The 25,320-nt window shown below is 34.5% G+C and overlaps 2 protein-coding genes across 2 annotated transcripts; both read right to left on the bottom strand.

Moving 5' to 3' along the window:
- Positions 1 to 387: 387 nt before the first annotated feature.
- LOC127833615 (uncharacterized) lies at positions 388 to 2,657 on the bottom strand. The gene is made up of 3 exons (XM_052358975.1): positions 2,585 to 2,657; positions 1,581 to 1,798; positions 388 to 1,115 (listed from the first exon to the last, which is right to left on the bottom strand). Coding segments are annotated over exons 1-3 (780 nt in total). The 5' UTR covers positions 2,587 to 2,657; the 3' UTR covers positions 388 to 555.
- LOC127835818 (uncharacterized) lies at positions 2,588 to 25,288 on the bottom strand. Its single transcript, XM_052362251.1, has 4 exons — positions 25,255 to 25,288; positions 17,589 to 19,394; positions 2,647 to 3,104; positions 2,588 to 2,593 (listed from the first exon to the last, which is right to left on the bottom strand). Exons 1-4 carry the CDS (start codon positions 25,286 to 25,288, stop codon positions 2,588 to 2,590), a joined length of 2,304 nt encoding a protein of 767 aa, XP_052218211.1.
- Between the last annotated feature and the right edge of the window lie 32 nt (positions 25,289 to 25,320).

Below are 25,320 nucleotides of genomic sequence, written 5' to 3'. Positions count from 1 at the left end.
TTTTACTATTTTGAGTCACCGTGACCTTGACCTTTGACCTAGTTACCTCAAAATCAATAGGGGTCATCTGCGAGTCATGATCAATGTACCTATGAAGTTTCATAATCCTAGGCCCAAGCGTTCTTGAGTTATCATCTGACAACCACCTGGTAGACGGACCGACAGACAGACAGACAGACAGACCAACATGAGCAATTCAATATACCCCCTCTTCTTCGAATGGGGGCATAAAAACAAATGACAAATTCATAAACAGTGCGCGGACAATCAACGTGACGTCATACTAACAACCGTTGGTATATCGGGGTAATAACCCACGGTAGTTTTCCTTCTTTGTCTATAGAAAACAAGTCACGTGCCGTGGTAGAATTACCAATACACTTCTCATAGAATTACAGTATTTATTTCTTGAATGTTTGACAGAAATAACCGCAACAATCTTATTATGATACCCAAGTGAGATAAAGCTAGTGTTCTTATTTACAACATGCGTTCAATACATACATTATGATATTTTTCATGTCATAATCATGTCGTTGAGTCGCATTCATGGATTTATGAGATCGACGCCGGGCTTATCACAAATCGCATTGAAATACGATTTATGATCTTATAATTAATATTTGTAATGAATTGTCTGTATGCATAATCTTGAGCGTTTCCAAAATCCTCATGATCATCGTCAGCATCACAAATACCACGTACAGACCAGGCAGAATCACCATTCCGCATTATGTGTGGTATGCGATCAAATATTTGGAATCGTTTCACTGCAACAGTGTTCAGCTTCTTCAGTTCCTGTAGGATGGCCATGTATTTCACCACTGGGATTTGTTCAAAAACGATAAAAGTAGTAAATTCGGGTGTAATGCATGAACATCCGAATTCTAGCTTTCCCTCAATTTTCTGATCACATGCTGACAGTGTTTCTGCAAGTTTGCGTAAATCGGTTGGACACAATGCCTTACAGTAGATATTCACATACTTCAATGATTGTGGTAGCTGTATGTCTATATAGTTATCTACGCATATGGTAAGCGTTTCCAGCTGTTTGAGCGATAATAGTGTCGGCGACAAAGACTTTACATGATTCACTCCCAAACGTTCATTCGAACCTTTCAGAGTCAGACTCTTAATATTCAGACCATGGAGAGCCTTCCACAGACCGAGACTGTCTTTCATATTAATACTAAGCGTTTCCAGCTGTTTGAGCGATGATAGTGTCTGCGACAACCACTCTACATGATTCACTTCCAAACGTTCATTCCAACCACTCAGAGTCAGACTCTTAATATTCAGACCATTGAGAGCCTTCCACAGAATGGTACTGTTATACATATCAATACTAAGCGATTCGAGCTGTTTGAGCGATGATAGTGTCGGCGACAACCACTTTACATGATTCACTTCGAAATCCATCCAACCACTCAGAGTCAGACTCTTAATATTCAGACCATTGAGAGCCTCACACAGACTGGGGCTGATATACATAACAATACTAAGCGTTTCCAGCTGTTTGAGCGATGATAGTGACTGCGACAAAGACTCTACTTGATTCACTTGCAAACTTTCATTCGAACCACTCAGAGTCAGACTCTTAATATTCAGACCATTGAGAGCCTCCCACAGACTGGGACTGTTATACATATCAATACTAAGCGTTTCCAGCTGTTTGAGCGATGAAAGTGTCTGCGACAACTCTACATGATTCACTTTCAAATCATACATCTGACCACCCAGAGTCAGACTCTTGATATTCAGACCATTGAGAGCCTTCCACGGAATGGGACTGTTATACCTATATATACTTAACAGACTGGGTCTGTAATACATATCAATACTAAGCGTTTCCAGCTGTTTGAGCGATGATAGTGTCTGCGAGAAAGACTCTACATGATTCACTTCGAAATCCGTCATCCAATGACTCAGAGTCAGACTCTTAATATTCAGACCACGGAGAGCCTTCCACGAAATGGGATTGTTATGCATACCAATACGAAGCGATTCGAGCTGTTTGAGCGATGATAGTGTTTGCGACAAAGGCTCTACATGATTCACTTTGAAATCATTCTTCAAACCTTTCAGAGTCAGAGTCTTAATATTCAGACCATTGAGAGCCTTCCCCAGACTGGAGCTGTTACACATATCAATACTAAGCGTTTCCAGCTGTTTGAGCAATGATAGTGTCTGCGATAACGACTCTACATGATTCACTTCCAAACGTTCCGTACACAAACCCAGAGTCAGACTCTTGATATTCAGACCATTGAGAGCCTCCCACAGACTGGGACTGTTATACATATCAATACTAAGCGTTTCCAGCTGTTTGAGCGATGATAGTGTCAGCGACATCGACTCTACATCACTCAGAGTAAGACTCTTAATATTCAGACCATGGAGAGCCTCCCACAGACCGGGACTGTCTTTCATATTAATACTAAGCGTTTCCAGCTGTTTGAGCGATGATAATGTCTGCGACAAAGACTTTACATGATTCTCTTCCAAACGTTCATTCCAACCACTCAGAGTCAGACTCTTAATATTCAGACCATTGAGAGCCTCCCACAGAACGGTACTGAAATACATATCAATACTAAGCGTTTCCAGCTGTTTGAGCGATGATAGTGTCTGCGACAACGACTCTACGTGATTCACTTCGAAATACGACTCTTCAGGATTCACTTCGAAATCATCCATCCAATCACTCTGCGACAACCACTCTACATGATTCACTTCGAAATCATCCAACAAAACTGTCATCAGAGTCAGACTCTTAATATTCAGACCATTGAGACCCTCCCACAGCCTGGGGCTGTTATATTTATTCATGTGCATGTTAAATGTACGTTTACCCGTCTGTATTTCGGATGAAACGCGCTCAGTACACGAAGTTATGTCACATTTCAGCTCACACACCACCTTATGATCGCATGTCAACAGAGTGCTGAACAGACTATGTAGCGAGGTAGAGGAGCATGCGACATCATATAAATCAATGCGTTCTAGTGAGGGCAGTACTGGACGAGGGTCTGCACACTGGACTTGATCTGCTTTGTTTAGAACAATGGAGGCTGGATGCTTCGATGTGTCTGAACTGGCTGTATCTGCAAAATATTTACTAATTTCAATGTTTAACGACTGCGAAAATGTTAATAAGAGTCGCTTTGATCGTTAGCGTCACACGCTCATTTCAATATGAACGAATTATAAGGAATCGCAATAAATACAGTGTTAAATTATAAATACATAAATTTTAACACGCAATTATATGAGTTGTATTGATCGAATGTTAAACATTAGTTTATTAATGTTATGATTGAAATGCTGATACTTGTATGTGTAGTCGATTGCACTATTTACAACTTGGCACGTTACTTACATTAAATACATGTATTTACACGTGTCTGTGTTTTTGTTAAACACGCAAAAGGTTATATCACACTTAAAATTATCAATCAGCACACGTACAATAAAATTAATGTTCGAATGGAGACAAACCATGTTGTTACATTTCCAAAGTGTTCGCAGCGGTTAGTTCCGCGTTATTCTTACGTCATAACGTGATCCATTTATATTTTTTATGACTCTTATATGTAACTTGTTTTTAAATTAAAGCAATTGATGTTCATCATTATAGTGCGTTTGCATAAAGTTGGCCTTCACACATTAAAAAGGGATAGAACACAACTTAAAACCTAATTATTAAAATATTATGCGCATGTTTTACTTTAGAATTCAGCTGAAAAGAACTAAAATTTCAAAAGAGTTAGTTAAAATGTGGCAACTGACCAATTTTATCTGCAACTCATCTTGCTACTAGTTGTTTATAAAAAATATATATTATATTCGATTTTTACATGACTGTACAGTCCTCTAAGCTGAGCGTAACAGTCTTTTTATATGGATCGGAGTTAATGTTCGTGTGTCGTATGAACAGATATGAACGAATCTGTACTCAAACCAAATTAAGACCCACATCGTACATCGAATAATTGTTGTCGTCAGTTGTCAAAACGAAAGTACGGTTGATATTCAAATGCATTATTTTTCTCTTTCCGGGATATTGTTTTAGTATGTTGATGCTGCATTAACAAATATAAGTGTATATGAAGTGAAAACACCAAAAGTGTACAACGGTTGCGATAGACACCTATAAACAAAGCATATACTGTTAGATGCGCATAATATCATAAAACGATTATAAGAATCAATCATCAATCATTACATCGTGTGTAATGACAATTCGTATTTAGGAAGACCTATCAACGGAACCAGTATAGTTTCAACGCGTAGGTGGTTTAATAACATACATGATCGATTAGCATGCTCCTGAAAATGCGACGCACTGTGACAAACAGTAGAAGGCAGATTTCTTGCATTTTATCTTTGTATTAAGCTATTTATTTTGCTTACAAAAAGGTTGTTTGCTTAATATTGTGTATTATGCACGCTTTTTGTCAATTGTATTTGTTTTGCTTTATTATTTCAGCAATTTTAATACTCGAATTAAATATTGACTCAAACTTAGAAAACGAAGAACATTTACTGGAGCAATTCAGTTACCATCATCAACCATCAATCGGCGTAATTTTATCGTAAATTTTGTGAACGGAATGCATTCTTTGAACTCCGCCGAACATAATACGACATGCTTACGCTTGATGCGGCCTGGGATGATATTAAAGCGCCTGGCACCGCCCGTTAGTAAGTATTAGGGCATGAAATAATGATAGGTTTATAGGTTTTATCAATATATACAATAGACAAACTGTCCATGAGTACACATGATCAAAACATAGTAACATATATAAAGGCATGACATGTGATCAGTATTGAATTTCATATTTGTTAAATAAAGTACTTGTATCAATACATGAAAAGGTCTATGACACATTTTTTTAGATAACAACGTTTATAATCTATATCACCATCAATGCTATAACGGTAACATCAAAAACAACAAAGACGAATCTACTAGAGTAAAGAGCGAGAAGTCAAGTTTGGGTAATGCATTATATACAATTAATGATAATAATATTTATACAGGATTCTTTGACTAAATGCTTTTTGTACATACATAGCTAAGTTTCTGTTGGTACTTGTATTATCCGATTGCATTATTTCAATAAATGTTATCATATTTGGTCTTTTCCAGTAATATTTATTTATATACAATTTCCTAATATCATCATATACAGAGCATTCTAGTACAAAATGATATTCATCCTCAAGGACATTCCAATGTTGACATTTTCTATCTTGAAATGGTATGGCTTCAGGTTGGTGCCATCTGCCTGATTCTATTTCTAATCTATGTGATGAAACCCTTAATCAACAGAGATCATATATAAACTTAATTATGCTAACATTTTTTAAGTAAGGTTGGAATTCAAATTTACAAAACTGCCAGTAACTTATTGCTCTTGATGAATCATTACGTTCTGACATCCAATTTTGGATAAATGTATCATTTAATCTAGACTTTACCAAAGACAAAAGACTCTTTTCATCACCTACACCTTGGTTCAGCCATGCATATTGGAAGCCTAAGGCTTGCAATAGATTACATACAGATTTTGCCCAAGAATGTTTATTTGGTTTATTTATTACATTCTCACACATGTGGCTATAAATACACTTTACATACTTATGATCTTCTAACTGTATAATTTTCAACCAATACCGTATTACATTTATATGGCTCTTTTAGTTATCAAGGATGTTCTTCCAAGTTCCCCATGTACAAAATTATTTTGTGTTTGAATTTTCACGCCAAGTAGTTCTTTTGCAAAAATTAAGGTGAACTCTTTCAAGTGCTATTGACTCGGGTAAGCCCCATATTTCTGACCCATAATTTAAAATTGGAAAAACAAGCTGATCAAACAACTCTAATTTGGTAAGTATTGTAATTGTTGGATAATTTATTAAATATGAGTTAAGCTTGAAAACAGCCTCTGAGGCTTGGCCTGCAAGTGTTTCAAAGGTATTTGCAAAAGATCCTCCTGTAGTGAATAAAATTCCTAAATATGTAAATGATTTAACAATTTCTAATGCTTGGTCTTTGTAAAAAAAATTAATATCCCTCCTAAGTTGTCCCCTTTTTTAAAAACCATAACCTTTGTTTTATTTGTGTTTACACATAATTTCCACCTATCACAATATTCCTCTAACAAAGACAGACCTTTAATTAGTTCATCCACAGTTTCTGCCATAATTATAATGTCATCTGCATATAACAACAAAAATAATTTTAGCATACCAATATCTATTCCTTTAAAACCATTTAACATATAATATTCTTCAATGTCGTTCAAATAAATAGAAAATAGGAAAGGTGATAATAATTATCCCTCTTTATCTCCTAAAAAACAGGAAAAATCTGCATTACTTATTGTATTACCTTATTTTATTCTTGATTTATCATTTGTATACACATATTTTATGATATCAAGCATTTTTCCTCTAACGCCTAGCTTCAACAATTTATACCATATGATATCCCTAACCAAATAATCGAACGCTTTGGTGTAATCAACAAATACGGCATACAATCTTATTTGTTCATTTAATAAATAATTAATTACACCGTGTAACACAAAAATGTTATCAACAGTTTCCATATTTTACCTGAATCCTGCTTGTGCGTCTATATAGACATGATAGTGTTCAGCCCATTTAAATAATTCCCCAAAAGTACTTAATAATGTTATCCCTCTGTAATTATTAACATCCTGTTTATCACCTTTTTTATGTAATGGAACAAAAAAACCCTCACACCACACTTCAGGAAAATGTCCATATTCAAAGAATTTATTAAACAAATTACAAACAACTTTTAAGAAACTTTAACTACTAATTCCAAATTTAAAAAAATTATTAAGCAGATAATCAGGGCCACCTGATTCACCAGTATGAATTTGCTAACAAGCACTTATAATTTCTTGATCAGTAAATGCTACATTTAACCCACTAAACATAATATTTAATTTTCCGTTTCTTGATCAGTAAATGTTACATTTAACCCACTAAACATAATATTTAATTCTCCGTTTAAGTACCATTCCTGATAAAACAAAACATCTTTATCAGCTTGATAAAATCTAGAGTTAGGGTCATTAATTGATTTTAAATAGTTTAAAAACTCCCTACTACTTATATCTTGCTTACTATCTTTGCATGTATTATTCTTTAACATTTTCCAGTAAAGTTTTGCATTTGTATGTCTTGCATTTTCTAATTTTGTTGTTTGATTTTTATCATAAGCATATTTCTTTTTCCTGATTGTACTTTTATAAAGGCTCCTAGATTCTACCATTCTTTGTCTATTTTCCTCCGAGGGATAATGTCTGTACATATTAAGATTCATATAATAACATTTTGTTTAAATACTTACATTCATTATCAACATGGGCAGCATTAAAAATATTGTTTTTATCAACAAACTTTGTATTGTAAACAATCTTTTTTTTTAAATAATGGTGAACAAATATTTTCAAATACATCACAAAATTGGGATAAATAACTATCCAATGAATCACTGTTTTGGGTTTGATCTATACAGCCACTAATAGTTTCAAAGGTATTTATTACATCTTCACAATTAAAAGAATTAATATAATCCATTTTGTTTTCATTATTCCATTTATAAGTGTATGGTAGCTTTTCGGTATCATTTTCCATGTGGCTATGACTGTTAGAATAAACATCTATCTCAGTTCTACACTCAATACTAAATTGTACTACACAATGATCTGATAAAATGTCAGGGTCTAAAACTTCAAACTTATGAATCAATGGAAACATATTACTTTTACAGAGAACAAGATCAATGGTGCTACAACCCTGTGAACTTGTTAATGTGTGCTTTCCTATATTTCTATCTAAACCTTGTCTACCATTTACTATTCTTAAACCTGACATTTTACACAAATCCAATAATAACTCCCATACTCATTTACAGTTTTATCTAGGTTACATCTTGGTAAGTTTACATCTTGTACATAATCATCAGGTAACACATTTTCTACACAGACATGAACAGTGTCATTTAACACAAAATCTGGTTTTTCCCCAACTCTAGCATTAAATTCTCCACATATAAGAAAATCAAATTTTTCATACACATACTCATTTTTAAAATGAAGAATGTCATCTGAAATCAATTGAAAATCATTATTTTCTGAAAGGTACATGTTCTCTCTTCCACTGCCTTGTGGTGCATTGTAAACTAAACACATTAGTAAATCATTGTTCAAATTAAACAATTTTCCATCTAGTTTATTCCACATTATACAATCACTTGTATTTTTAAGAAATGTTACATATTTTTTCAGTTTATTATGAACATGATACATAATAATTCCACCACTACTTCTTTTAGAGTTTTTTTAATTGAATTTGTCTGTGTAAAGTAAAGGATGTAAAATTCTCAACATTATAATTAAAGGTATGTCATATGAACTAAATAGTAATTTTATTTCTGTACTGGCAAGTTTGTTATATTGTTTACCAATAAGTCCATGAACATTTAGTAAACACAGGTTGATCTCGTTGTTGACCTCATCGCCGTCCTACTTATTTTTGTTTATTGGTGTCTGATTGGTCACTCCAGCTTTGCGGCCTTTCGCGTTGTCTTGTTTCGAATCTCCATCCGCTGTACTCTGTTTACAAGATTGGGATCCCACAGAAAGTTTCTTTTCACCCCACGCTATTTTTATCACAATGCCTGCAATGGTATGCTCGCTTATCACGTTTTGCTCGCTGTTCCTCGTATTGGGGTTTTCAGATGATATTGTTGGTGTTGGATAATTAGAAGTCACGTTGTTGTTATTTCTTGTTGTTTTGTTATTTTTACTTGTGCTTTTTTGACGATATGTGGATTGTTGTGCACGTTCGGGTAAGTAAACAGTTTCTGTACATTCTTTTAGTTGGTATACGGACCATACGGATCATGGACCATACGGCCCAGACTATACTGCCCAGATTAGCGGACCATACGGCCCAGATTATCGGACTATACGGCCCAGATTTGCGGACCATACGGCCCACGTTTCTTTACGTCATGTACATAATTCTAAAACACGAATACACTACAATACTATGCTACCATTGTACTATGAATGTGTTAAAAATAAATACATGCAAGTATGTGTTTCGCTTTTGAAAATAAATAACACGGGAAATGAAATAGTTATTATTTCTCTCAGATTTTAAATTCATTTTAATGTTGTCATCAACTATTAATGTAAGCAGTACACATCACGCAAACATTCACTTTAATCGACAGAATATATTTTAATAAAGTTGTAAATTAATACTTATTAAATTTAAAACATGCCGCGAGGTGAAAAAAGTAATAAAAAATTATAACATAATTATTAAATTTAATACATGCCGCGTGGTGAAAACGGCAAATGAAAATTTGTAATTACACTTATGCTCATAGAGTGAGCATGTCTTTAATTACTAATTAAAGGTAAAGTGTGACAATCGTTATTATTGAAGACAATATAAATATCAAGTATGGACATGGTCGTACCATATTCGATGAAAAATGCCTGCGCCTCCGTGTTTATTTTGTTTAAGGAGAATTTACTCCATCTCAAGAGCGATCACTTGTGACAAGTGCCAACGTTGGCATCATATCCGATGTGGAAACACCTCAATATCGGAAGAGTTATAGTACGAAGCCGTTCGTAATCTGCGTTTCGTATGTGAATACGAATGAAGTACCTATGCAGTGCAAACTCATCAAGGAAAAGAAATTGCAGCGGCATCAGAGTCGTGAAACACGTGCCACACAAGGGCGTTTGTGCGCGGCTTGGGACCGGTACGGGAAAAAAGAAATTAGTACGAGTGAGCTTCTCTGAAAGAGAGTGTAGACTGTATGGACCCGTGTAAATGTGTGCGTGTGTTTGTTTGTTTGCTAGTGTGAACGATTGAGTGAAAATGTATATATCTGATTGTTTGATTGTATATACAATATATTTGTTTGATTGTGTGTATGTAATACAACTTTGTTCTTGTACATTTGTTTGCTCACATTTCACAAAATTGCTATAAATGTTGTTTTTTTGTTGTACATATATATGTATTTGTTTAGAAGTGTTCTATATATATGTGCCTGAAATTGTTTTTTTATTTGTTGTCATATATTAGTTTTTGTTGTGTATTTTGATGTCGATATTATATTAACAAACAATAAAGGAATTTACTAGGGTATTCATAGTTGTGTCCTTACACGATGAAATAATATAAAATATGCTTGAATGAAAATGAAATACTATAATTTTAATATGTTCTTAAATTTATTCATACAATATCTGAAGGAACACTAAAGAAATATTAATTAAGATATGGTCCGTATGCTTTGCAAATCTGGGCCGTATGGTCCGCAAATCTGGGCCGTATAGTCCGCAAATCTGGGCCGTATATCCGATAATCCTTACACGATGAAATAATATAAAACATGCTTGAATGAACATGAAATACTACAATTTTAATATTTTCTTAAATTTATTCATACAATACTGAAGGAACACGAAAGAAATATTAATGAAGACATGGTCCGTATGCTTTGTAAATCTGGGCCGTAAGGTCCGCAAATCTGGGCCGTAAAGTCGGATAATCTGGGCCGTATGGTCCGAGAATCTGGGCCGTATGGTCTGGGCCGTATGGTCCATGGGCCGTATGATCCCTAATCCCTTTTAGTTCATCGCACGTGCCTGACCTAGTTTCTTGATTGTTTACATTTGTGTGGGCGGGTTTTGTCTGTAATGATGCGTTCTTGTCCTCAATAAAGACGCTGCTTACGAGAGTATCTACTATTGTCTCATTGGAATACGCCCTTGATTTCGACTTTGTGCCTAAGTCTTCTTCTTTTGTTAACTTCGTATTAAATCCGACGAGTCTATTTGTCCCTAGCACGTTTCAAACCAGTCAGGAACATCTTTTACGCACCTGCCGTCAATAAATAACCTGGCTGGGTAGCGTATCTGGACATTTCTTCTGTTCGATCTGGCATCCACTGCTTCTTCTGACTTGTACAGTGCCGAACTTGCTGTAGATATTTCTTTTGGGTATTGCCTATTTATCCCGAAGCCGCTGTTCTTCAGAAGATACACTTTCCTCATGATCACTTCTGTGTCATTATAGTCCCTAAACCTTGCAATTAAAGGACGCTTCTGGTCACATCCATCTCTGTATGATTGCGGGGACGTTCGCCCTAATCGATGTGCCCTCTCAATTATCTTCTGTGTTTATGTTTAACTCATTTTCCATAAATGAAACACTAAGTGTTTATCTCCGAATTTGTGCGTCAACTTTTCCGTTACTCCATAAAATATTAAATTGTTTCTCATGCTCCGTGCCTCAATGTCTATTGATCTATAGCACAGTACCTTTGACATATGCTCCTGTCTCTCACACATTTGTCCCATTTTGATAATTTTGTTTTCAAGTTCGCTACAGTACTTGTTCACATTTTGGACGTCCCTCCTGCACGCGTTTTCTACATCACTTATCTTTTCAAAGTTTTTGTTTAACTGAGCGAATATACTGTTTAGTTTCTCATCAGTAGACAAGTTAGCAAAACTTTCACTGCTACTACTACTTGCCTTTTTTCTTTTCTTTGTCACGGCTTGCCATTTTCCGCCATTTTCTCAATTGTCCGAAATCACAAAGCGATTTCTAAGCGGTATATTCTCACAAACGTCAAAATCCTCATCACCACTACTAACACTGATAGCAAACACAAAAAGTGACTCTGCAGCTGCTCCAGGAGAGAAACCTTATTATATAATGTGGTTCTTTATGTGTAGCATGACAATAATTGCCTAACCAATGAGACACAATAAAGGAACTCAACACAATAATAAGTATAAACAAGAGGGCCATGATGGCCCTGAATCGCTCACCTGACTCATTAAGATCAGATGAAAACTATGACCTCTATTGTCTACACAATGTTTATCTATGATTTGACCTAGTGACCTAGTTCCTGACTCTAGATGACCAAAATACAATCCCAATCCAGATTTCATCAAGATAAACATTCTGACCACAGTTCATAAATATTGGATGAAAACTGTGACCTCTATTGTCAACACAAGGTTTTTCTATTTATTTTACCTAGATTTTTACCCCAGATGACCCAAATACAATCCCACCCAGATTTCATCAAGAATTCTGACCAAATTTCATAAAGGTTGGATGAAAACTGTGATCTCTAATGTCTACACAAGGTTTTGCTATTATTTGACCTAGTGACCTAGTTTTTGACCCCAGATGACCCAAATAAAATCCCAACCCAGATTTCATCAAGATAAACATTCTGACCAAATTTCATAAAGATTGGATGAAAACTGTGACCTCTATTGTCTACAGAAGGTTGTTCTATTATTTGACCTAGTGACCTTGTTTTTGACCCCAGATGACCCAAATACAATCCCAAACCGGATTTCATCAAGATAAACATTTTGACCAAATTTCATCAAGATTGGATGCAAACTGTGACCTCTACTGTCTACACAAACAAATTGTTGACGGGCGGACGCACGGACACACGCAGGCACGCACAACGGATGCCGGACATCACACGATCACATAAGCTCACTGTGTCACTTCATGACAGGTGACCTAAAAATATGTGTCGGAGATAAACATGAACAGTTGTGGTTAAAATCCCATAGAAACAAGGGCTGTTTGTAAAACATGCATGCCCCCCTATATGGGCTATAAGTTGTAGTAGCAGCCATTGTGTGAATACGTTTTTGTCACTGTGAATGGTGGTGGGTGGTGGTGGTGGTGGTGTGTATTTGTAGTAGTAGTAGTAGTAGTAGTATAGTAGGAGTAGTTAGTTAGTGTAGTCGTAGTAGTAGAAGTAGTAGTAGTCGTAATAGTAGTTGTAGTATTAGTAGTGTAGTTAGTAGTAGTTGTAGTCGTAGTAGTAGCCTAGTAGTCGTCTCGTCGTAGTCGTCGCCTCGTGTCGCAGTGTATCGTAGTTGTAGTCGTACGTGTAGTGGTCGTCGTAGTCGTCGTGTACTGGTCCACGTAGTGTTCGTGTGGCAGTAGTAGTAGAGTAGTAATAGTAGACGTGGTGGTGGTGGTGGTGGTGGTGGTGGTGGTAGTAGTACCAGTAGTAGTAGTATAGTCGTAGTAGCTAGTAGTAGATGCGCTATTAGTAGTAGTAGAAGTAGTAGTTAGTAGTAGTAGCTAGTTAGTAGAAGTAGTAGTAGTAGTAGTAGTAGTAGTAGTAGTAGTAGCAGTAGCAGTAGCAATAGCAGTAGCAGCATTACAAGACCAATACTTAAGAATGATCAAATGGGAAAAGGTAACATAGCACCAGCAGTAAATATGAAGCTCATTTACAGGTCAGATTTGGAATCTCTGCTGTAAAATGAGATTTTGAATGAATTAAAGGGAGGCAAATCTGTAATAAAAAGAACATGCATAAACCGTAGTTGTTTCCCTTGTTTGAACCATGCTAAATCCTTACAAGTTTGGAAAGAATTGGATGAAAAATTTGGACTTTATTGCATAAACACCATTTTCTCAATTCAAGGGGAGGTAATTCTGTACTTCATGGACCAATAATGCTCATTTTTTGTAGGGTTCGTGTCCTCATTGATATAAAGATACTGTGCAAATTTGGAAAGGATCGGACAAAAAATGTGGAAGATTTTTGAAAGTTTTCACAAAATAGGCAAAAACGAATAAACATGCAAAGCTCAACGAGCTCCTGCGGCCATGTTTTTTGACGAATCAAATTTCTTTGAACAACTTTTTCAGGGGAGCCCTCAAAGGTCATCCCTGTGAAATTTTTTGAAAATCTGATGAGCGGTTTCTGACAAGAAGATTTTTTAAGGTTTTTACCATAAATGGTCATGGTGGCCATCTTGGTTATGTGATCAAATTTTTTTTAACAATTTTTTTGTCCCATGACCTAGGGATGCTCCGCATGAAATTTAGTTGAAATCGGCTCAATGGTTTAGTAGAAGAAGCTGTTAACAAATTGTTTACGGACGGACGGACGGACGCCGGACGCTGAGTGATCACAATATCTCACCTCGAGCTATCGCTCAGGTGAGCTAAAAACACTTGTGCACGTATAACATTAATTATACACACAGTAAAACATTAAATTTCGTTTGTTCCAGAGGTTTTAAACAGCTTATTTATGGTCGACGTTTAAGAATATTTAATAGTATTGCAATAATATTAACAGGAATACGCGTACTTTATAAAAGGCGCTAAAACTTTACATATCTGTTTAATGTTCCTGAAATTGGCAGTTTCTTACCTTATTACACCTTGCAAAGACACTGGCTTTATATGAACATATTAATTTTAATCGAAAATATATAAAGTTAAAATGTGAAATAACTTAAACATAAGAGTTAGCAACTAAGTCTTAATTGAACATATGCATATGCATGTGGATATGCATAACTTGTTTTTTTAACAATTAAGTATAATTTTGATTTAAGTGTTAAACGGAGATTTTACTAGTCCGTATTCTTACATTATTTGCGTCGCACTTATTGTAGCATAGCAAAGTAACACACTATCGGGGCGTCACAATTGTTATAGACAGTTTTGAATGGAAACAATACCTGGCAAAATAAATGAACATCCACATATGAATGTAATACTATAGTTTATCATTAGCATTGACTTTTAAGCGACAGGTACTCATCACCTCTCCAGGACTTTGCTTGCAGTATAAAATGTAGATATACGTTTCACAAAGTTCGTAGTGCGTATTTCAGAAGATTTTATAAAAAGCAAACATCAACGGATGAGCAATGTTTGACTAGATTAACTGGGTTTGACTATTAACTTTGCAATGCCACATTTTGTCATTTTGATTTGTGCCTCACTTTCAGATTGACCTATCCAAATAAGTTTACATAAATATGAATGCGCTGAATGCGAGTTAAAACTATTTCAATGTGTGTTCGTTGATATTCGTAAATGCTCTTAAAATGTATTTTATATTTAATTGCATAAACGTATGAAACAGTACAAAACTACCCTAGGATAAGAGAGTCGTCGCGATGTATTTCACGATCATAACTGCTGGAAATCAGAGTCTGTGCTTAAAGTTGCCAGAGACAGACACACAGAGACCGATTGATGATTGTCAAGAATTTGATCAATCTAGATGGTTAGCTTTATTCATTTATTGTTTCTTCATTTGTTTCAAAAGTGTGTTTTTATATCTTAAAGAGCCATTACGAGTTCGGTCCCGACGTTAACGATCATGTGTGTTAGTTATTAGAAGGTGTGCCTACATGTGTGGAAATTAAAACATTGTTAATATCATAATTATTACTAATTTTTTAATTGTTAGTTGACATTCAAATGTAATTTTCGAATTGTTTTGATTAAATAAATATGCTATACTTGACAGGATTTAAGTGGCATATTTAAGGACAATACATGGACAATATAATAAATGTTTGCTATAGTACTTGCAAATGCCTTACGCTCTAGCAGTTTCTAATGTATGTATGAATTTGATTATACAATTATTTATTTCGGAATACAAAATGAAGCAAACAAGCATCAACAATTATAAAATATGCTATGTTCACTTCATTACGTACGCATTTATGTGGTCAAAGTAGTTATGGTTGCGTCGGGTTTGGAAATCAGCGTGAACTGCATACCGTAATTACTCTAAGTTTTCGGACACTTAATTATTGTCCGAAAATTTAGATACGGAAAATATAAAAAAAAATACAGGTGTCGGAAAATTTAGTGACAACAATTAAATGTCCGATTTTTTTAAATTGAATTGAAATAAAGCAATAAATCAATGCACAATAATGTTTCTGCTTTGAAATGAATACAACTTCACAGCTTTACTAACTCTTCCCTGAAATAATACAGAAAAAAAAGGAAAAACATTAAAGCGAGATTATACGATTTTTATATGTGTTAAATTACTATATATTGATAAAAATATGTTACAATAACACAAAATAGGCAAGAAAAGGTATACATTGAAGACGAATTTCATAAAATGCTGCAAAGACAAATTAGCGCTCCGAGCCGATTGTGACGAAGATATTTCAAACATATTTTCCAACAATAACCGGAGAATTCGTCTTTTTATTAGAATCAGAGTTAGTGTTCTTGGGTCGTATGAATATATATCGTTGCAGGAATTTACAATGAACCATTAAATTAAATTTAGATTCACATCGTACAGGCATGATTTACATGCTGGCGAATTCGACTGTACATACGTTTTCGATTTCAGAATTAAATATCTGGCTTATGATTCATTTTCGACACATATTCTTCTTAACCTTTATTTTAATTTATATTGAAATATATGTTTAAGAAGTTTTCGACACATTTTATATAAATTCATAAATATTTGACAATATCGTATAATCTCGCTTTAAACATACCGCTTCAATAATATGAAAGATATCATTTAAATTATTGTTGGGTGAAGTGATTGTTTCATACCCATATACATGGTTATTGCCCCAATGACGCAAATTTTATGGTCCATTGCCCTAAGGCATGCGTCTCCGAGGTTTTATGACATTAATTCGTTTGTACAAATCCATGGTCGAAAATACATAAAATAAGCGAAAACAGTGCCGAAATATGGTAAAATAGCGCTTTAAACTGTCCGCAAATTCAGAGTCATTAATTATAGACGAAAACGCACTTGTCCGAGAATTAAGTCACGAAAAATAATTATTTTGGCAAAAAGGGGAGTCAGAAAACATATATTAAATACGGTATTCATATTTAATGACCATATACACAATTAACTCATGTGATTTGCCAATAGTATTATGAATGCGTAACACATGCTAGCATCTATTAAAAATGGTTTTACGATTTGTGTAAACGATCGTGACATTGCAAATGGACGAAATATAAAAAACATGTATACCCAATTCTAAACACAAGAGAATTAAAATAAGAAGACGTGGAGAAAGTGTAAATACAATGATTTATTTTCAGCGTGAGCGTATTTTTTCACTAGAATGTTCATCCCTGTTTCATACAGTCCATCGACATTTACGAGGCAGTTTCCAAAACAACAAAGACGTTGTAGCTACTTTTATACTTAGTTGATTTTTTAATAGTGAATATGCTTTTGAACATTTCAGCAACCCAATCAGGGTATTTGATTTTTTTGACTTTCAGTAATTATATTGGTTGCGAACGAAGTGTAAAATAAAAATTATTCAATTAAGTTTTACAACAACTAAAGAGAATTCTACAAATACTGCGTTTTCTGTTACATGTTTCTTCAACTTAATTTTTTTTGCCAAACATTTATCTACTAGGTGCGATTAATCGTTCTATTATACTAACAGCGCCATTATGGGTAAAAATGATAATAGGGTTTTAAAGTGAGGTCTTATGATTTGCTGCCATTTTTTATGAACGAAAAGTACATGTGTCTATTATTAGTAATAAAACAAACGCCTATCAATATAAAATCCATTTCGACATAGAGCTTATTATTCTAATAACTTTATAAATCAACATTTAATGCATGTTTCACTTCTTTATATTATATTTATGATATATCGTATATTATATTTGTTTACCTCTAAGCCATATGCCGTTTCCCTTTAAACGTAACCATTTCAACTGGTGGCACGATGACAGGTTTACTTCAAAATGAGATGTTTGCTCATCACGTGAAAGTAAACTCCGCGGTATATCCAATGTCAATGAATTCACATTGGACGTGTTTGTAGACCATATCAAGTTTAAATCTCTCAAGTTGCTTGGAGTAATGTAAAAGTGACTGAGCTTCAGGCGAATGTCATCCTGCTTGTTGGCTACTGCCTCTCTGATTCCAGACTCAATGACTCTCTGAAACGCACTGGCGTAATACACTGAAGGACCACGATGATCAACGTCACATTGATTCATCAAAGCCGACATTTTATTCGCAGCGGAAATGTTCATTCCACACAAAAATATGAGAACTTCCGATATGTCGAGATATAAATTACTGTAGCATTTAAGATATCTGGAAATGATGTCATCAATGACGTCTGGATTGCAGGCGATATGATATGCTGCGAGAAATTCCTGTACAGTTTTGTGTATGAACGAGTTGGAGTTATCTGCCCGACTTTTCTCTTTCTTGTTTGTTAATATTCCTGCCTTAAGTGCAAACATCTTGCAATCCGTAAACTCTTCATAAGAAAAATAGTTAGACAATGTTATATCATTGAATACAATAGCTGTTTCTCTTTCAAAAGAAAATAACAATTTGCAAGCTGCACCAGCGAGCTTATTTAAGAGTTCAATGTTTGGCTGTAGGTGGTATGTTCTAGAAAAACATTGCACTGGAGGTGCATTGGAATCGTTAAAATAACCAATTGCACTGTTTGCCTTTTTGAAAAGACTTTCGAGCAGAGTTGTGTAAAGTGCACAAAATGATGATCCTTTCAAATGTTCTTCCTCCCCAATCGTGTCAACCCACGTGCAGATCACCAACGCGTACAACATTGGTGAGGATGATAACGATCTGAGCTTACAACTGTTTATGAAAGACTCAAATTCATCCACAGTTTTTTCTAGATTCTGCGTCTGGTCAAGTATGCATCGAAGAATATTTTTACTAAATGAGTATGGACTGATTATCCCCTCGATCTCTAACAGAGTGTCAATTTGGGAGTTCCTTAGGTGTTCCTCAGCCAGTTTCCATGGTCGAGATGTTGTAAGTACCGTGCATGTGTCCTTCTGAAATCCAGCCATTGAAGGTTTAGCTAGGTTACTAGGGGACACCCATTCGTCTAAACCTTCTCTTACTACAAGACACAATTCAGTTTTTATTATTTGTAAAAGAAGTGTGTACACATCGGCGCGTTCGTCTTCAGAAAACATGCTATCAATAAGCTGCTTCTTTATCATCTGTGTTACATCTGTCTGATCCCTCGAATCTCTTAACGTGATGAAAAATACAAACTTGAATTTCTGAAGTGTTGAACAATCTGAAAATGCTTGAATGTTTTCGGGAGCTGCCGATGAGAGCTGGTTTTCATTGGGCAAAATTAAGCTATATTCAAACGTTGGATTTTCTGTGGGAGTTGATAAAGGCTGATTTTCATTGCACCAATCATACACTAACTTAACTGCAAACGTAGATTTTCCTCTACCTGGTTCGCCCTGTATGTATATTCTTTGATTTGATCGGTCGTCTTTGCAGAATATTTCTTTGTAAGTCAGCAACAGTTCTTTTGTTTTCACGCGTTTGCCATCTTTTTCTATTTTGATTCGGTGTATTTTAGGCGTTGCATACATGTCTGTAATTTGCTTATCAAGACTGAGATCTAAGTTTGAAAGTGGCACATTGCAAGTCGTATCATTGTAATGTTGCATCAAACGTTGGCGAAGATCTGAAATCATAGCACAGCAATGCTTAATATACGTAAGTAATATTATGCACGGTACGTTTAATGGCACAAAAATTACAAGATAAGTATACTCAGCTTATTACTGTACATATCTTGTTACATGGGACAAATGTTTAAAGAGTCACATTTTAAGCTTTTTAGAACTGACTGTAGTAGAAAACACAATCATCTTTATTCGAACTTAATATGTACAGACTATGAACTTTATCCTGCCTCTGTTGCAAACATTGACCGTATAAAGCAGGGTCGAATAGATTTTCCTATCTCCGGTCAACAGGAAGTAGTGTATTTTACGCACGCTTTGACGATTAACATATTCTAATATTTGACCTTTGAAATTTATTTGGACGCATCATGCATGTTATCGTTATATTAAATATCATCCTTTTTTTCTTTTTTAAAATATATTACTTAACCAGCTTTCCGTATTTATCATTTTCATCTACTCGATTACGCAATTTATGACGTATCTACTCTAGTGTGACGTCATTTCTCAGACAAAACATACTTATCAAGTTTCTCAGAGTTTGGGTCAGAGAGGTTAGCATTCGATACAAATACAAACGCTATCAAAAAATAGTGTGGTTAAAAATACATTTCGATAATAGGGATGGAAAAACAGAAAATGGATTTCGACAAAGGGATGGAAGAACAAAAAATGGATGTGTATATCGTTGTAATATATTGTTATAGGAAATGGATTAAAATTGTCATTAAGGTACATAAAATTTAGTTTTTGTTTTGCTGCTTGACTTTTTTTTTTATCAAGAAAAATATCATATTCTCGATTCGTTTTTTATTTCCTCTCATATTTCAATAGGAAAGTATTAACTGGAACAGTTTAAAGTGGAACTATTTTTAACGGTACACAATCGGTAGTTATTCGGTCGTCTGGAATGTTGTGTACATGTAGGAGGCTCGACGAGAATATTTATATTGTTATGTCAATTTAGCATTTGTCTTTGATAAAATGTGGCAACGACATGAAGCAGGATAAATAGAATACATGGTTGGTGCCGAGAAGCCCAAGATGAAGAAAGTTTATCCGGCTAGGCCCGAAAAAGAAAAATAGGGCTCGCTAAGGCTCGCCCTACTTTCTTTTTCTAAGCCTCACCGGATAAACTTTTTCCATCTTGGCACCAACCATGTATTCTCTATGTTCTGCTTAAATACACACTAGAGATATGAGCCAGAGTCTGTAACCTTGAGGGTAGGGATCAATTGAGTACATATAATAGTTACAATTGGTGTTGTACGTTAACCCTAACTTGATAAGTTTACGTACACAACAAAACATAACACTGCTCAACAGCAGATAGGAGTTATGTGCCTTAAATAAAGACCCTGTTTTTAGTTTTTATTGGATTAAAACTAAACATAGAGATACAGAAATTGCTCCAAGCAAAACTAAATTTATTTTTCGAGAATATAACGTATTATGTTTGCTTAAATTATTGTCATAATTGTTGCCATCCAAAGGGACCTAACAAAATTACCCAGACTTAGTGTGTAATGTTTCGAATGGCTACCTAGCATAGTTTGTCCAATATTTTGCTGCATAGAAACAATACTCTGAACATTGAACGCAACGGCATACATACATTTAATTGAAAGTTATGGGTTTTTGTATGTGTACATCAAACATAACCTTAATTTCACAGTGTCATGTTTATCTGACTTTTCGTATTAACTAGGGATGGGATCGAATACTGAAAATGTTATTCGAATATTCGTGTGTCATTATTCGAATATATTAGAATATATATTCGAATATTTGATTATTAAACATTATATTAAAATGTCCGAACTTATGACCGTCCGGCGCAATATACTATTTCATATTACCCCTAAAAAATCGTATCCTATTTGCAGCTTTGAAAAGCTTGATAGAGTAATAATTTTAGAGAAAAAATCACAACTTCCTATCGATAATATTTATCCTTTTGTTATCGCTATTTTTTCGGAATTAAGAACCACGACGATTAAATTGGTTAATATTTGAGTAACTAAATTCTGATTAAATAAACCTTGATTTAATATATGGATAAAGCATTCATAACATACATGGCGTACGTCCCGTTCTTGATGAGACAGTCCCACTTACAGGGTATTTTGCCCGGCGTCCTTATTTGGAAAAAAATGTCCCGACATTCGTAAAACACGACGTACGTACTATAAATAAACAAATAAATTTCACTGTTCAAGGTCTGTATTGCTAAATCTTACTTTCACTAATCCTTTTATTGCCCCGTATTAACATCTACTTCTAGTACTCGAGTGCACCTTATCAGCGATTTATCGGCAAATTATTGATTTTATCAGGCATTCACACAATGGTGTTTTATGATATGGTCGTTTATTGCTATTGACAGATGTGTCGCACTGAATTAAAAGCCAACTGCGGCCCAATCAAGTAAATAGATACTTTATATTATACAACCTGAGGTTAAAAGACCTGTCAAAACACATATTTTGTATATCAAACAAATTGAATGCTTAACGATACACATGGATGTGTTTCACATCAATTATTTTTCATTTTCGACTGATATTCAGAAAATAGTTTGTACATATTGCATCAATATAAATTTAGAATTAATTGGTGATTGCCTGATTGGTCCATCACCTTATACCCTCCCGTTTGTCAATTATCATCTCGTTCATTGATGGCAGCTGTGATCAAATCAATAACTTCTACAGGAAAGTCGTCTGCACTAAACCCGAGCTGCGACTTTGTACATGTACTTATAACTTTTTAAGATGTTTCTTTGCATAAAAATAGAATATTCGAATATGAATCTTGGATTCGAATATTCGGCCAATTTTCGAACATTGAAATATTCGATATTTGGTCTTATCCCTAGTATTAACAAAACGCATTATTCGGCTTCATTGGCATGGATCTCACCTAATGTCTATAATAAATATGCATAGTTTCCAGTGAAAACAAGTAATATTAGTAGATATGGAGTTGTTACATCAAACCTAAACCGTAACATTTCGCCGACGACTAAGTATCAAAAGTCCAGTTAAATTTGTCAGGTGTCAAAAAATAACGTGCTCGACTATGATTCTGCTGACTTGACCGTGATCTTAAAGTGGGTATGCACGATTTTGATATGTATTAAATTGTATTATATTGATAAGAAGAGGGCCATGATGGCCCTGAATCGCTCACCTGACTAACCTTGCAACATAAACTTCAATTTTATCAGACAATGGCTACCTATATCATGAAGTGCAAATGGGTAAAATTTCTTGTACAATCCCAATCCAGATTTCATCAAAATAAACATTCTGACAAAATTTCAGATCAAATGGAATATGTGACCTCTATTGTCTACACAAGGTTTTTATATGGTTTGACCTAGTGACCTAGTTTTTGACCCCCAGGTGACCCAAATACAATCCCAACCCAGATTTCATCAATATTAACATTCTAGTCAAATGTTATGAAGATTGGATGAAAACTGTTACCTCTACTGTCTACACAAGTTGTTTTTAACTTTGACCTAGTGACCTAGTTTTTTACCCTAGATGACCCAAATTCGATCCCAACCCAGATTTAAAGATTAACATTCTGGCCAAATGTTATGAAGATTGGATGAAAACTGTTACCTCTACTGTCTACACAAGTTGTTTTTTACTTAGTGACCTAGTTTTTTACCCTAGATGACCCAAATTCGATTCCAACGCAGATTTTAACAAGACAAACATTTTGACCATATTTTTTTAAGATTTGTTGAAAACTTTGACCTCTATTGTCTACACAAGGATTTTCTATGATTTGACCTAGTGACCTAGTTTCTGATCCCAGATGACCCAAATACTATCCCAACCCAGATTTCATCAAGATAAACATTCTGACCAAATTTCATAAAGATTGGATGAAAACTGTGACCTCTACTGTCTACACAAACAAATCGTTGACACACGCATGCACAGACGCACAACGGACGCCAGACATCACACAATCACATAAGCTCACCGTGTCACTTCATGACAGGTGACCTAAAAATATGTTATAATAACACAAATAGGCAAAAACAATTATACATTGAAGACGAATTTCATAAAATGCAGCAAAGACAAATTAGCCCCCCAAGCTGATTGTGACGAAGATATTTCGTACATATTTTCCTACAATAACCGAAGCAGTTGTCTTTTTATTAGGATCGCAGTTAGTGTTCTTGTGTTGTTTGAATAGATATCGTTGCAGAAAATTAATATGATCCGTAAAACTAAATTTAGATTCACATCGTACATGCATGATATACATATTGGTGCATTGGACTGTACAGACGTTTTCAATTTCAGAATTACATAACTGGCTTATTTCGCACTTTTTAACACATGTTCGTCTTCAATTTTATTTTAATTTATATTGAAATATATTAATAGCAAGTGTTTGACACATTTAACATAAATTCATAAATATTTGACAAAACTGTACATACCCACTTTAAACACAGACAACAAATAAATGGTAAGTTGAAATACATTATTTTTTATTATAAGTTCACATGCATACAGTTGTATGAAGGTTTTGCACGAAAAAAACTTTACTAGATGATCTTAGTTAAAAACTTAACATATTTCACCTAAATGCAGAACAGAGTGATGGGCCCTTTTCAGTGACCTTACACAGAACACCTTGTAAAATACAATGTTGATACCATCGGTAGATACATACATATTGATTTTAACTAGCAATTACTTAATCACAATGCCACACTGATTTTAGAATTTTTGTTGAAACAGCTTATATACATACATGAGCTAAAATGCAAAGTCAGTTATCGGCCTTGGTCTATGCATCATTTTAACTGCAAATGAGCAAATGTGAAGTAGTAAAATGGATATAAATCATTACTTTATTTTCATTTTGTAACGTTAATCTGACATTTCTTAGTACCAAACTGGGGCTAAATTTTGCATAATTGGCAGGACCTTATATACTGACTCAATGTAACAGTGCACACTTTCCATTGAATACATGTAGATTTAGCAGATTTGGAGTTGTTTCTTGTTAATTTTTTACAGGGAATATTGCCAACGCAGTCAAACTGGTGACTTATATGTATCCATGAACAGTATAATAAATTTTCTAACAAATAAATGTCCTAAAATAACACGATCAACTTTTTTGCTGCTAACTTATTATACTAACTACACCTTTTGTAAGCAAACCAACATTATGATTTAGACATCATTTGAGCAAATATTATATTTGTAACATGTAAACTGTGTGTGTTAATATGTCAAATCTATATGTATGTTTTAAATAAACAATATATGATACATAACATGTAAACTTTATATTCTAAATGTTACTGAAACATGTTCATTGAAATAATTGTACAATATGGTCCTTAGTCCATGATCTTAAACAAAGACATCTAATAAGTTTGAAGTTGCAATTCATTATTTTTATTATCAGTACACGTACAGAAGAACTGTAAATTGATCATCGAAGTTTAACAAAATGATTATAATTCTGATCAATAGCAGAACAGATTGATTAGACCTTTTCAGTTTCCTGACATAAGACATATTTTAAGTTTCAAGTAAAGTAGGTACATATATATTGATGTTGAAAAGCCAAAAACATTAATCAGAACACCACGCGGATGAACAAGGCAGAAGTGAAGCTAAAAAAACATACAATAATTTCAGTCATTAACGAAATGTTTCTATGCACAAATGAACTATGAATTATTTTCCCAAAATTTAGTCCATATAAGGTTCGTTCCGTTTTATTTTTTTTTTTGACAGGTTTATTGTGTTTATGCATATAGATTATTGACATAAACCTGTGTTTAAAACAAACCCATTTACAAACCTGCTACGCCTCGTTCATAGTCTTCCAGGGTCATTACTGGGGACGTGACATCATTCTGCAACTACA

The sequence above is a fragment of the Dreissena polymorpha genome, chromosome 6 (genome assembly GCF_020536995.1).
Source record: "Dreissena polymorpha isolate Duluth1 chromosome 6, UMN_Dpol_1.0, whole genome shotgun sequence".
Classification (NCBI taxonomy): domain Eukaryota; kingdom Metazoa; phylum Mollusca; class Bivalvia; order Myida; family Dreissenidae; genus Dreissena; species Dreissena polymorpha.
This window is presented reverse-complemented; position numbering and strand designations above follow the sequence as displayed.

What these genes read in the sequence shown, in the direction of transcription:
- LOC127833615 (XM_052358975.1), bottom strand. An exon ending in TAAGAGTCTGACTCTGAGTG is followed by an intron (nt 1,116 to 1,580) that starts GTTCGAATGAAA and finishes TGACTCTGAAAG; the next exon opens with GTTCGAATGAACGTTTGGGA.
- LOC127835818 (XM_052362251.1), bottom strand. Translation starts at nt 25,288, where the DNA reads ATGACCCTGGAAGACTATGAACGAGGCGTAGCAG. An exon ending in CTATGAACGAGGCGTAGCAG is followed by an intron (nt 19,395 to 25,254) that starts GTTTGTAAATGG and finishes CTATGATTTCAG; the next exon opens with ATCTTCGCCAACGTTTGATG. An exon ending in AAACGGCATATGGCTTAGAG is followed by an intron (nt 3,105 to 17,588) that starts GTAAACAAATAT and finishes AATATTTTGCAG; the next exon opens with ATACAGCCAGTTCAGACACA.